This window comes from Globicephala melas, chromosome 9 (assembly GCF_963455315.2).
Source record: "Globicephala melas chromosome 9, mGloMel1.2, whole genome shotgun sequence".
Taxonomy (NCBI): Eukaryota; Metazoa; Chordata; class Mammalia; order Artiodactyla; family Delphinidae; genus Globicephala; species Globicephala melas.
This window is the reverse complement of record NC_083322.1, coordinates 51,455,320-51,469,934: the sequence shown is the minus strand read 5'-3', so window position 1 is coordinate 51,469,934 and position 14,615 is coordinate 51,455,320. Positions and strand designations below refer to the sequence as shown.

Here is a 14,615-nt window from a genome sequence, read left to right as displayed (position 1 = left end):
ACTTGCAAAATGTGAGTTCTTGAGGTCTAGCTTCAGGGAAGTATCATCGATTTCCCATCTTCAAAGAGTCATCTAATGTTCCTTACTTGGGACCAAAAAAAAAAAAAAAAAAATGCAACAAAAGGGCAACTACTGCTAAGTGCTAAAATTCCCTCATATAAAATTGATTTTTAAAAAGGAGAATAAAAATGTTGATTTACCCTTACAGATGAATATGATTCTGAAACATCGTTTCAATACAAACAACAAATAGATTGTGAGACAGGATGGGGCAGGAGGAGGGAAGGATTAAAGCTCCTTACTCTTTCTCTGTCTAGCTTTAGAACTGCTGATATTTCTGAATCATGGTACAACATTTTAAATTTTATCTTCAAAATCAAGTTATATATAATACTCTGCTCTAGGGAAACAGATTTCTGTCTTAAAAGCAACTCAGAAGGTAAAATCAAAAAGTAAAGGACACCGGGCTTCCCTGGTGGCGCAGTGGTTGAGAGCCCGCCTGCCGATGCAGGGGACACAGGTTCGTGCCCTGGTCCGGGAAGATCCCACATGCCGCGGAGCGGCTAGGCCCGTGAGCCATGGCCGCTGAGCCTGCGCGTCCAGAGCCTGTGCTCCGCAAAGGGAGAGGCCACAACAGTGAGAAGCCCACGTACCGCAAAAAAAAAAGTAAAGGACACCTAGAAGCTTAAAATCAGTTTTTCTATATGATGTTTTCATATTTTTAAAAATACAGCATATTGAACTCCATTTCTGTGTCAAATAATTGTAATTATCAAAGGGGCTGTAAATTCAATATCTGCAAAGACTAAAATTATTCATGCATTTATTCATATGGAGCCCAACCTTATTCCAAAAAAGATTTCAGCTTGTTTTATGTGGACAATTACAAGATAAAATAAAATTTTTAAGTAGATGAGGAACCCAGGGGAGACGGAAAACTCTTTAATTCAATAAATATTTATTAAGCACCAACTCTGTGCCAGTCACTGCTCTAGGCAGTGGAGATGTGTGGTGACAGAACAGACAAGATCACTATTCTCATGTAGTTTACCATCCAGTGATGGCATACTGAAAGAAAGACAATAAACAAGTCAATCGTTAAAAAGAATGTCAGGGACTTCCCTGGTGGCACAGTGGTTGAGAGTCCGCCTGCCGATGCAGGGGACACGGGTTCGTGCCCTGGTCCGGGAAGATCCCACATGCCGCGGAGCGGCTGGGCCCGTGAGCCATGGCCGCTGAGCCTGCGCGTCCGGAGGCTGTGCTCCGCAACGGGAGAGGCCACAGCAGTGAGAGGCCCGAGTACCGCAAAAAAAAAAAAGAATGTCAAGTGCTAGGAACAAAAAAGACTAATGGTGACAAGGAGGGGAGTGGAATGGGAATACTTTAGAAAAGTGGACAGAGGAAACCTGTTGAGATCACTTTTTTTAAGCCTAATATTAATTTAGTCTAACGTGCGCTTGAAAATGTGCACAGTTATGACTTCCCAGGTTGATAAATTATCACTAGTCGAGAGAGATTTCAGATGACTTTTGCATTGAAATAGGGATGATGAGAAAGAACAGGACAATGAGCTAGGAATGAAGCTGCTATGAAAACTTATGCTGGGACTTCCGCTTTGGAGGAGAACACAATTCGCCTTGAAACTTTTGGCATCCAAGTCAAGGAAGGAAACACAGTTACAAGATAGATCTCTCCTGTTGGTCATGCTGAGACACCATGTGTAATGTTCTCCAAGACTTCAATGAATAATGTAACTGGTTTCTCAGGAATATTTCTTACAATGTCCTTCAAAATATCCTTTAGAAAAGCCTGGAAGGTGATTGAAGAGGTCAGGGAAGTGACTGAGAAAACTGATACCAATTCAGATACCAAACTCCCTTGTGACTAACTGAAATCCAAGAAGATTTAAGAAAAAATATCTTAAACCTTGAGAATACAAAGAGCTCCTAGATCCTGGGTACAAACTGGAATCCCCTGGAGAGACTTTTTAAAATACTCCCACCCCGGAATGCACTATGGAGGAATAGATGATAATTCTCCATAAATAGTTTCTGTTAAGTGAATTTCTGGCAGATTAAACTCCAACAAGTATTCAGAGTGCAGATGTTCTCTGCTGCCATTTAGAAGAAGATTCAGATATTTCCATGTGGTTAAAGGAATATCTGAGGTAGAGGTAGAAATTATACCCATTTCTAGAAATGAAGACATATAACAAGTGTGAAACAGGACATCAATTCACCCCTGAATGAAGCTAGTGAGGGAGGAGACCAGGGCAGGGCCAAGAGTTTTAAAGAAATGTTAGGTCTGTTCCAATACATAGATGACACAGTAACCACATGTTAAATAAGAAAGATTACAAGAGGCTTATTTTATGTGGATCTCTAACATTTTCTTTGAGAATTCTTAACCCAATTCTACTACTTGTCAGTTGTATGACCTTGGACTGGTTAATTAGCTTCCTTAAGCCTCAGTTTCCTCATCTATAAAATGGGTATAATAATATCTACCTCATAATGAGAGATAACACATTTAAATCGCTCAGCACAGTGTCTAACACATGGTAAATATTCAGTAAATATTAATTCTTATTTTTAACTCTTTCCCTCAATATTTGCTTTTTAATGCTTTTATTACCAAAGTAAACACATCCAGCTAGATGTTCACAGAAGCTATCATTTTGGTTATTATTACATATGTCTTTGACCTGAATGCTTTGACATCTGGGACTCTAGAGCTACTTGTTCTATGAAGACACAAAAGATATTTTGTATCTTTTCATTTGGAGAAGGATACACAAACACGGATTCCTTTTTAACATTTCATGTTTCTGCTTTATGAAACTTAAAGCAGAAGAAGAGCATGTATAATTTTGGTACTGGCAACTGGATCCTGAAATCTTTGATTTACGAAGGAAGATTGTAACAATCAATGTTCACATGCAGTTCCAAAACAAAACATACATCCTTTGAGAGGTGTTTCTAACCTTTTAAATGTTAAATATCTTTATATATTCCATTCTCATTCTCAAGGTAGTAGAAATGAAGCATTCCTACCGTGTTCCGCAAGTTTCTTCACTACTATACAACTTTTAAAAACATTTTCAAGTGCTGCAAGAAATATATAGTTCCAATGGGACAGATGTAAGACATCTTTTACCCCAGTGCCATTGAAAGATATCTAAGGAAATGTTGGTGACCTCCTGTGCTAAGGCCAGGTTAGCCTAGTGCTTCAGCACATAGGCAGTGCAGTGGAGCTGAAGTGTCTGGGTTCAAATATCCTCTCTGCTACCTACCAGCTTTGTGATTTTGCAGCTAAATATTACCTGTCACATGATTCTTGTGAGGATGTAATGAGACTGTACAGATCAAAAGTATTCAGAAAACTGTTCAGCACATAAAAAGTAACCACATGAGTTACCATTTATTAAATATTATTAAATATTTTAGTGTATACTATAACATGACAACACTATTATAAGTATTTCTCTTTTCCTGATTTTCTCTTTCCTTCCTCCTTCTTGCCATTCTCAAGGTCTCTTCCTCTTCTTCTGCCCTCCCCCACTCTTTTTAATAACATCCTTTTTCCCTTTGGGGCTTATGCATAATCCTCAATGATAAATGTGGCAATATCTGGGCCCCACTGGAGTTATAGAGTACTACTAACCCTATATGACAAGAAGGCAGACCTCCCTCCATGTACTTTTAGAAGGAGCTTTAATCATTAAAAATTATAGAACACTTGACATTCTTTGAAATAAGAGGAAAGAAATAAAACTTAAGGACAATTTGTATCATCCCATAAGCTTTTAGAGTCATTCATAGTTTTCCATGTGTAGCTGTAAAGAAGCAATGAAAGACAAGATTCTTCTGTGCACAGAATGCATGGTAAAACCACTGGGCAGAATTTCAAAGATGCCCAAAAGAAATATATACAAATTGGGATCTCATAGACTAAAAGCAAGATGTAAGGAAAACTCCTACAATTCTAAATTTTATTTTCCTTTAACTATTTAACTGTAAGAGAAGGTTGACAGGAGAATAAAAATGTGCTGGGAAATGTCTCCTTCCTATTTATGTCAGTGGAACAAAGTTTTGATTGGTGGCAAACTTTATCAATATTGAGCTACTTAGGTTTAACAAATGCACATTAAGGAAAAAAGAAGATGTTTGTGCTATCCTTGCAAAATACTTCTAAAGCTGTAATTCCTAGGAGTCCTTTTCCGCCAAGGAAGCAGTACTGCAGACAACTTATGGTTAAGCTGACTCAGTGCTCCCAAGTGAAACAACCCAATTTTAAGTACAGCTCATCCATGCTTAGGCATATGGATAATTATATTCATAAGAACAGAGCACAGGCACTTCCCTGGTGGCACAGTGGTTAAGAATCTGCCTGCCGAAGCAGGGGACATGGGTTCAAGCCCTGGTCCAGGAAGATCCTACATGCTGCAGAGCAACTAAGTCCACGCACAACAACTACTGAGCCTGCGCTCTAGAGCCCGTGAACCACAACTACTGAGCCTGCGTGCCACAACTACTGAAGCCCCCCGCCTAGAGCCCGTGCTCTGCAACAAAAGCCACCGCGATGAGAAGCCCGCGCGCTGCAACAAAGAGCAGCCCCCGCTCGCCGCAACTAGAGAAAAGCCTGTGCACGGCAACGAAGACCCAACGCAGCCAAAAATTAATTAATTAATTAATTATTTAAAAAACGAATGGAGCACAGCTACTGCTTGCCATCCTGCGACCATCTTGCATTTCCCCATTCATTACTGATTATCAAAACTATAATAAATGGTAGATCTATGTTCTTGGCACTTGACTACTTGAGAAGCTTACAACACCTTCCAGGGAATGAGATAGAAAAATAAGTAGCCCCTCTATTCACCGGCAATAAAGACTTCTGACAAAAAGAAATTCTGCTACTTGTAGAGAAAAGCAATTACTGGCTGCAAAACAAATTATTGAAAATGTATGGGGTGACCACACAGCAAAGTAAACCGCCAAATAACCTCTGATGCTACAGTAAAACTATCATGCCTGGCTAGCAAAGAAGGAGTAACCATTAAGGTGCTCACTCTTAGAAACAGGAATTATGTGATCATCAGTATCAAACCAACAGTAGGACTCAGTAGGTGATATTTTGCCCACATGGGTGTCCAATTAAAAATATATTTTATCCTATTATCTGCAACATACAATTTTTTCAGCACAAAACATTTCAAGTCAGAGGAAAGGAAGACTGAAATACTTTGAATATTCTAGCTCTGAGTGCTATTTTACAGGGCTGAAATTACTTCAGACTAGGCAGACGAAGGACGGCAAGGTTACCCACAATCAAATATAATTTCTTTGACTACCATTTCTAGACCTTCATGGCACAATAAGCTTTCAGTATGGGCTGATCATCTGATTCAGGATAAAAATAAAGTATGCGTTCAAGTAACTGGCCAGATAGTACAGAAATCTTTTACAATATGGACTCATACAAACAGAATGATTATTTCACACCAATCAAACTGCCAGTATTTCCACAGAACTAAAATATTAAAATTTTTTCCAAAAATATAACTGTGCAGTTCCATTTAGTGATGAAAACTGAAGTAAGGACACATTAAAAGTAAAATTAAGGTGTCTTATACCATCACAGTTCTAGGTTAATGGCTCTATCTTACCTGGTGAGAAGTGATTCTTGAATGAGATTAGATGACTTATAACATTTCTTCCATCTCTACAACTGTTAAGATGCCACTTATGTAAATTCGAGTAATTTGTAACTTCTGCGAATGTGTTAAATTCAGGTAATTAGGGCACCATTTTGCATTAAGGCAATGTCATAAAATTTCTAAACAGTACTCAAGCAGCCTGGGGGAGTTAATGTTATTTAACAAAAACTCATATAGTGCTTACAGAATATGCAGCACTGTTCTAAGTGCTTTATAAATATTAACTCATTTATACTAAGCAGCTAAGTATACTTAGTAACTAAGTTCTTACAAGCTTAATGAGTATGTGAATTGGCATTTAACAATGAATTAAAGTGAACAACCACTTTCACTCAGCCTTTGAAATTAAGATAATTCATTTCTGGGACTTCCCTGGTGGCGCAGTGGTTAAGAATCTGCCTGCCAATTCAGGGGACATGGGTTCGATCCCTGGTCTGGGCAGATCCCACCTGCCGCGGAGCAACTAAGCACCCGCGCCACAACTACTAAGCCTGTGCTCTAGAGCCCGCGAGCCACAACTACTGAGCCCGCGTGCCACAACTACTGAAGCCCACACGCCTATAGCCTGTGCTCTGCAATGAGAAGCCACCGCAATGAGAAGCCCATGCACCGCAATGAAGAGTAGCCCCCGCTTGCCGCAACCAGAGAAAGCACACGCACAACAACGAAGACCCAATGCAGCAAAACAAAAAGATTATTCATTTCTAACAATTAGGGTTATTCCACGGCAACATGAATCTGGTCAGTAACTCTCCTTACTGAAATCCTTGAATCGCTTTCAGGACAAGTCCAAATTCCTCAGCAAGTCATGAAGGTGCTGCAGCATCTATTTTCTGGTTTCCTGTTTTGTTTCATCTGTCCCTTAAATCCTAACTATTTGCAGTTTAAAATGTGTCTTGATGTCACATGCCCATGTACCTCCTGCCCCTTCTGTTTGATATGCCCACCCCTTCCCTTTAATTTGGCCACTTCCTACTCACCCTCAAAACACAGCTCAGGTAACACCTCTCTCTGAGAGCCCTGACTGCTCACCTGGGTTAAGCACTGTCTTCTCTCTTCCACAGCTCTCTGTGATCACCTCCAGAAAATCACACACAAGTACAGAGTGTAATTGCCTATCCATTTATCCGTCTTCCTACCTGTCTGTAAATTCCTTAAAGGCTAGAACTGGGTCTTTTATCTCTTAATCCCCAGGGTCTTGCAAAAAATTGGTACACAGTATGAGCTCAAGTATATAAATGCCTTTTTAATAAACAAATAAACAAATCAATATATACCTTTGTGAGCTGATAGAAAAACATCCTAATTTTATTTCTGAAGTAGAAAGGAAGTTGTTAAACATATTTATGAGTATAAATTATGTCTATTTTAATCACCAAAGAAATAACAAGGTCCATACAGAATTAACTTATGTTTTGGGGTTCAATGACAGCTCTCAACGAAACAAGAAATGACAAATTGCAGGACCACTCCTTAGTTTCCTAACTGTAGGAAGTGTTGGCTTATGACAACTAAGTCTTTACAACTCTAACTGCCAGATTCAGTCCTACTAGTCAGTAATCACTAACTGTAGTTGAAGAGCATGGTAAACTGCTACAGCTCCCAGGTGATCCAGGCATCCAACCAGATGCATTATGTATACCTCACCATGTGAGATAATTGCTTGTCATAATTACTTTGATGATAAGACAGGATCTTCACTGTCATTTCTGACTTGAATGAATAATCTACTCACACTGTTTAACCTAAATCCTACCGATTCATTCACACCTCACCAAAAGCCAGAGTCATTCTTCTCAATAGTGAGGTTTATTCTTATAGGAAGTAGAAGCTGCACAGGCCCCAAGTATCTTCTGCCCCAAGTAGAGAGGCCTAGGAACCAAAAAATCTACAGAAATGGTATTTCAGAAATGGGGAGAAAAAGGAGGACTGACTGCCTGTTGTCCAAGAGTGGTGGTCTTTACCAACACAGAGAAGGGCAGAGGGTACCTAAAGACATCACCAGCATGAGACAGAGACTCCGGAGTTTAGAGGTGCAATCCTGCAGCATTTTCTGCATCTCTACTTTCTTCCTCTCTGAGAAACTCCTTGTGACTTGTTTTAAAGCACTGTCTATATCAGTAAAAATTCAGATTGTGAAAGACTCTACTGGATAAAAGACCCCACATCTTCAATGAATAAATTGCATGGAAAAAAGCAAGGAAATGGAGGGGGAAACCATGCATTAAAGAGACTTTAAAAACAAAAAAAAACCTAATTGCAGTTTATAGACATTATCTGGGTCCCGGATCAAACAAACTTAAATATATATATATAATATTTATATATTTTATATATTTACATATATTTAACGCATTTATATATTTAATACATATTAGCTATGATAATATCATGGTTACATTTTCTAAAAAATCTTCATCTTTTAGAGGTGCATAGTGAAATTTTATAACTGAAATGATATGATTTGCTTCAAAATAATACAGAAAGGGAGAAAAAAATAGGTAGGATGTAGATAAAACGAGATTGGCTATGAGATGCTAATGGTTGAAGCTGGGAGTCCATTATAATAGTCTGTCTACTTTTGTGTGTGTGTTTGAAATTTTTTATAATCAAAAGTTGTAACTAAGCATGAGAATATTCCTCTACAGAAATAATTCTAATGTATTGAAAAATAAGACAGTGTCCTATGCTTTTTCAGTCTTACTATGGAAAAAAGTCAAAATGGAAAAGGTTAATTCAAACATTAATTCAAATAAGTAAATAAAATTCAAATAAAAAATAAATAAAATAGGTATTTACCAAACAATTCAAATGATGGGATTCTTCATTAATGCTTGGCATATTAGATTTTCTACTATAATAATGTAACTAATGGATATTACTATAGCCCTTTAAATTAATTTCTATCATGTTAAAATGTTAACAGAACTAAGTACTTGGCTACAAATACAGATTTAAGTAGTATTTTTCTATTTTTACTTATTTTACACTTACAGATAAATTACTGAGTATCACATCATCAAGATACATCTTAAAATATTAAGAATATATTTATACATGTGAAAATGTTCAGCCTGCCTTTGCTTCAGTGAAGTGTGCAAAATTTTCAATTACATGAACAAGTTCTACCTTAATATGTACTTACAGGTGGGTGAACTGGTTGCCAGGTTGATACATGTAAATACAAAAAATGCTTACATAGCCCCCAAATATTTACTTATTAACCAGTAAATTCAAAATAATTTTCAAGTATATCTGTGGATGTGTGATATTGACCTAAATATGGGTAAACGGCAGTTAGATTTTTATTTAAAAACATACTTTATAAATGCCCAATAAGCAACAGGGCCCTAATCACACCCAGAGGACTGCTACCAATGAAGAAAGGGGGGAGCCGGACACCTTTTCTGGAAGGTGGAGGTGAATGGGTACATCTCTGATGTCCACAAATTGAGTGAGCTGAGAACCTTGCAGTTCAGCTTAATTTTAAGGTTTGAGTTTAGTTAGGGATGTCTAGGCTTGTTTTTCCAATTTTCCTACAGTACCAATCTTGGCTTAAATCACATAAAGTCTTCTCTCTGAAAATTAAAACAACCACAACAACAATAATGATGATGCAAATCCTGCTCAAATATTATATCCCTTCTTGCCTATGCATGGCTTTTGCCTGGCAGAGGTGAGAGGGTCTCCGCCCCTTCGCTCAGGTTGCCACACAACTGGAGGCAACCCGCACAAACTCCTCTCCAGCAAAGCCCCCGGCCTGTGGCTCTTTTGGGGTTTGTTGCCCCTTTCTTTTCTTTTTTGCACAGGGAGCGCCACGCATGACTCGCATTAGAATTGCACTGGTTTCACCCAAGACATTGCATCTCCAGGGCAACGGAGAGCAAACGCGGGGTCGGGGTGGGCCGGGCCGCGCGGAGGACCACCCCCAGCACCACGCCTCTCACCTGCCCGCCGCCGGGGTCGCCCCGCACCCGCGTATCGAGCGCGTCGTGCCCAGTTTCGTCTTCGCCCGAGCTGTAGATGAGCCGGAGTGGCACGATGCTCTGGCGCTCCAGGAACCGGTTTTCTTCCCTCCTCTCCAGCTCCGTCAACGAGGCGTCTCCTCCAGGCAGGAAAGGGGGAAGGAGGAATTGGGGAGAAAAGGCGAAAATAATGACCCTGACCCACAATCGTCCATCCTGCGGTCCAACGTCTCCCTTATGAAGATCCCACCTCCCCCTCCCTCCCGGACCCCATCTGGTAAGGATGCAGAGACACAAGACGCAGAGCCTTGGACCAGCTAATCTGACAGCATCCAGGATCGGGGCCCAGAAGCAGAGCACCCCTCTCCCATCCTCCGCATTCCTCTTTTACTTCAGAAGAAAAACAGGCATTTGACCTAAAGCTTCTAATGCATCCACACCGTATTTTTGCTTCACTTCTCTCCACCCTTCTAAAAAAACAAAAAAATCTCCCTACGCACTCGGGAAATGGGGATGCCTCTTTACAAATGCGCTTGAGGGCTGCAAAGATGCCCGGAAAATGGTACGTCCTGGAGCCACAGAGGGCGGCGAACTTACCTGCCCGGCCGCAGCCCGCCGGGGGACAGGTCCCCAGGGCGCAGAGCAGCAAGAAGGGCACGGATACAGCCGCCGCCGCCTGCATGGTGCAGCCGTCAGCCCTCCTCGCCCGAGACGCTCAGCTCCTCATGCCCGGGCAGCCGCGTCCGGATCCCGCGCCCCGCGGCCCCGGCTCGCCTGGGCCGCCCCCTCCCAGCCTCGGCCGGTGTTGCGGCGACCGCGTCGCTGCAGCCTCCACCGCGGCGCTGCCTCAGTGCTGCATTGTGCTCCGCGGGAGCTTCCGCTGGCGGGGGGAGCGAGCGAGTGCTGCATTGGGCGGTTGGCTGTAGCTAAGTGGTTTCTAGCGCCACCCACCTCATCCCCTGGCAGAGGTTCCGGCGGGCGACGAGAGCTCGGCGGGGAGCGAGCGCCGGGTGCACTCTCCTCCGTGCGCGGGCTGGGGCGCGCGCACGAGAGTCAGCTGGGAAATGTAGTTCTCTCTCCACTTCCCGCTCATCTCCAAGACGGCGCGGACTGTCGCGACCTCGTGAGTACAGGGTCATCTACAAACTGGAGACGGGGGGGCGGAAAAGGTCGAAAGAAAGAAAGGTCATCGCTGGCAAGGCCTCCGGGCACCAAGCATGCCGGAATGCGCCGACGCGGGAGCCGGGATTCAGGCACTGCGTCCCCAAAGAACTGTAATAATGTTTCCTGCAGATTTAGTAGTTAATTTAAATTATTACCAGGCAATCATGCCCTCAAGAGTACATGGTAAGTTAATCATTCAACAAACATTGTTTGAGCACCTACTATGTGCATGGCAGTTGACAAGAGCAAGGGACACAACAGTGAAGGACACGGGTATGAGGCAACTACTGTCAGATATATTGAGTGAATACCGTTTTGTACAGTACAGAGATGTTTTCCTCCTTCCCTGGAAGAATTTTTTTTTTAGTCCCTGCCTCTATTGACATGGTTTCAAGTCCATGCACCATCATGGTGATTTGAAAATACTCTCCGGTGTGTCAGTGTCCCAGCCCAATTGTGTTATCCAGAATTAAATACAACTTAGACATGGTTTCCTAAGCAAACAGTAGAGAGGGACTCTTTTTTCTGTTATCCTAAATTCTTGCCTAAGAGAAAAATCTGTCATATTTCAGTAACCACATCTCACTGAGCTTATTGTCACTTCAAAAAATTTCCCCCAAATCTTCAACTAATGAGACCCTTAGGAATTCTATATATGACATGCAACTGAAGCCTGAATAAGGACTACGAAATTTCAATAGTACACTTTAGACTTTGATGCAGAAGTTTCCATAATAGTTACAGTAAAATAAAACTAGAACCCAAGGGCCTGGAAAAGCCCTTTACCTTCATTCCCTGCATTATGGACCCAAATCCTTACCCCAGTTCTCTCAGTTGGGAGAATTAATTTTACAGGTTTTGTAACTGTTCTGCTTCTCTAAGTATACCCCACAATTTTTAAATTTAACTATTTTGCTGTTTTGAACAATGCCTCCCTGCGTATGTGTTGTGAGCATTTCTCTAAGGCAGATACCAAAACAAGAAATTGCTTGGTTCACAGGGTTTGCGCGTTTTTTAAATGTAATAGATACATGCCTTTAAACCATTCCATCTCCCTGGGACAGAATGGACCTCCTAAGAGGCAAGGTAAGTGAGAAGATTCCTCTGGCACAAAGCTACAGTTTCCCAAGCAATGTGTTATGGGGGCAGAGGAGTGGGAATAAGCTTGTCTCAGTAGCACTTCAAAACACAGCATCCCATCCTATAGGGACACAATCTCCTTTGAATCTCTTGGAAGGTAGTGCATTTCGGGCAACATCTTTCCTATTTCATATATATATCTACATATTTGTGGGAATTTTGCTGTTTTTCTTCTTTCATTTGATTCCTACTAGCTAGTTCATTAACACATTTCTCACCTCGCATATTTCTTTTTTTTGATGAGAATATTTAAGTTCTATGCTTAGCAAATCTCTATTTAATACCGTTTTTATCAACTGTAGTCACCACTTTTTCCATTAGATCTCAGATATTATTCATCTTACAGCTGAAAGTTGGCATGCTTTTACCAACCTCTGCTTCCCCCATTCCCAGCCTCTGGTACCCACGTTTCTACTCTCTATTTCTATAAGTTTTACTTTTTTTTTTATTCCACATATAAGTGATATCATGCAGTATGTCTTTCTCTGTCTGACTTATTTTACTTATAATGTCTTCAGGTCCATCCATGTTGCCACAAGTAGCAGGATTTCCTTCTTTCTTATGGCTGAATAATATTCCAGTGTGTGTGTGTGAGGCTTCGCCAAAAAGTTCGTTCAGTTTTAAGTAAAAATAAGACACATTTTTCATTTTCATGAAGAACTTTATTGAACAACGTATTCCCTAACTGAACGAACTTTTTGGCCAACCCAATATATATACACACACCACTATTCCTTTATCCATTCATTTGTTGATGGACATTTCAGTTATTTCCACATCTTGGATAGTGTGAATATGCTGCAATCAACATGGGGCTGCAGCAGTTTGGGGGGAAGCTTCCACTCCAGCCCCGCCACACCAAGAGTTAGGAGTTACAGGTTTGGAGAGAAACTAAAGCCATAGTTTTTGACCCCCTGAGGCTAACCCTGATTCATAAGGCTACCTGCACCTCTGGATTTTGGATTCACAGATCAAGTCCAAGCCCATTCTTATGTCACCATCAAGGCCCCCAAAAGACATTCTCACTACTTATGTTTGTTTTTGTACATTTTATTAGAAAGAACTATAAAATAGCCATTTAGACACTTTACCTCTTCAGTATGCAAATATAAATAAGATGTAATATAGGAAACCTTTGTTTTCATATAAGAATAAGTCTGTCCAGTTTCTGCTATACATTATTAAGGTTTCATTCACAGAGCCAAAAAAAGTATGTCTTCTTTGCAAAAATGTCTGTTTAGTTCCTCTGCCCATTTTTAATTGGATTATGTGTGGGTTTTTATTTTTGTTTTGTGGGGTTTTTTGTTATTTTTTGTGTTTTGTTTTATTTTGTTTTTTTGCTATTGCATTGTATGAGTTCTTTATATATTTTGGATATTAATCCCTTATCAGATACATGATTTGCAAATATTTTCTCCCATTCAGAAGGCTGACTTTTCGTTTTGTTGATGGGTTCCTTTTCTGTACAGAAGCTTTTTAGTTTAATGTGTCCCATTTATTTATTTTTGCTTTTGTTGCCTATGCTTTTGGTGTCAATTCCAAAAAGTCATCACCAAGACCAATATTAAGGAGCTTATCCCATATGTTTCCTAGTTTCAGGTCTTAGGCTTAAGTGTTATAAGTTTCCAGTCTTACATTTAAGTCTTAAGCCATTTTAAATTGATTTTTGTGTATGGTATAGAATAGGGGTCTAGTATCATTCTTTTTCATGTGGCTGTCCAGTTTTCCCAACACCATTTACTGAAGAGACTGTCCTTTCTCTATTGTATATTTTTGGCGCCTTTGTTATAAATTAATTGACCATATATGCATGGGTTTATTTCTGGGCTCTCTATTCTGTTCCTTTGATCGATGTGTCTGTTTTTATGCCAATACTCTACTGTTTTGATTACTATTGCTTTGTAATATTGTTTAAAATCAGGACGTATGATGCCTCCAGCCTTGTTTTTCTTTCTCCATGTTGCTTTGGCTATTTGGGCTTTTTGTGGTCCAATACAAGTTTTAGGATTTTTTTGTTTATTTCTGTGAAAAATGTCTTTGGAATTTTGATACAGATTACATTGAATCTGTAGTATGGACATTTTAACAATATTAATTCTTCCAATCCATGAACAAAGGATACCTTTCCATTTACTCGTGTCTTCTTTGATTTCTTCCATCAATGTTTTATAGTTTTCAGTGTACACATTTTTTACCTCCTTAGTTAAACTTATTCCTAGTTATTTTATTCTTTTTGATGCAATAGTAAGTGGGATTGTTTTCTCCATTTCTCTTTCTGAGAGTTAATTATTAATGTAAAGAAATGAAATTGATTTTTGTATTTGATTTTGTATCAGGTTTGGCTTGCAGGTGATGCTGCCATAAGCCATCAGAAACCCATAAGATGTCAGATTGAAAAGAGTGCAGTGTTAGGAACCCAACAATCTTGTCAGTATGAAGTCCTCCAAGATGCAGGCCATAAAACACTTAAAGAAGTAAAGGTATTTTACAACCCAAACAACATTGCAATATGTTGATACTGATTGAGACTTGTCTGGAAGGCTGCTTTCCACTTGCCTCCTTGTTATAAGAGGTTATAAGCACCCTGCTCCAGGGAGCTGGTTCAGAAGATCAGAGGTCAGTGGGAT

At 40.2% G+C, this 14,615-nt stretch overlaps 1 protein-coding gene across 20 annotated transcripts in view; it reads right to left on the bottom strand.

Annotated features, from left to right (window-relative positions):
- Nucleotides 1-10,665, bottom strand: part of ADAM22 (ADAM metallopeptidase domain 22) — a 242,910-nt gene extending 232,245 nt beyond the window's left edge. For 6 of the 20 annotated variants that reach the window (XM_060304539.1, XM_060304542.1, XM_060304545.1 and 3 more), the window contains exons 1-2: nucleotides 10,282-10,661; nucleotides 9,667-9,824 (exon numbers count right to left, since the gene is read on the bottom strand). In XM_060304539.1, coding sequence (XP_060160522.1) covers nucleotides 9,667-9,824; nucleotides 10,282-10,366 — 243 coding nt within the window. In that variant the 5' untranslated portion in view covers nucleotides 10,367-10,661. Of the gene's footprint in view, nucleotides 1-9,666; nucleotides 9,825-10,281 lie in introns of all 20 variants that reach the window. The other 14 variants (XM_060304533.1, XM_060304537.1, XM_060304538.1 and 11 more) reach the window with 7 other exon arrangements.
- Nucleotides 10,666-14,615: the final 3,950 nt, after the last annotated feature.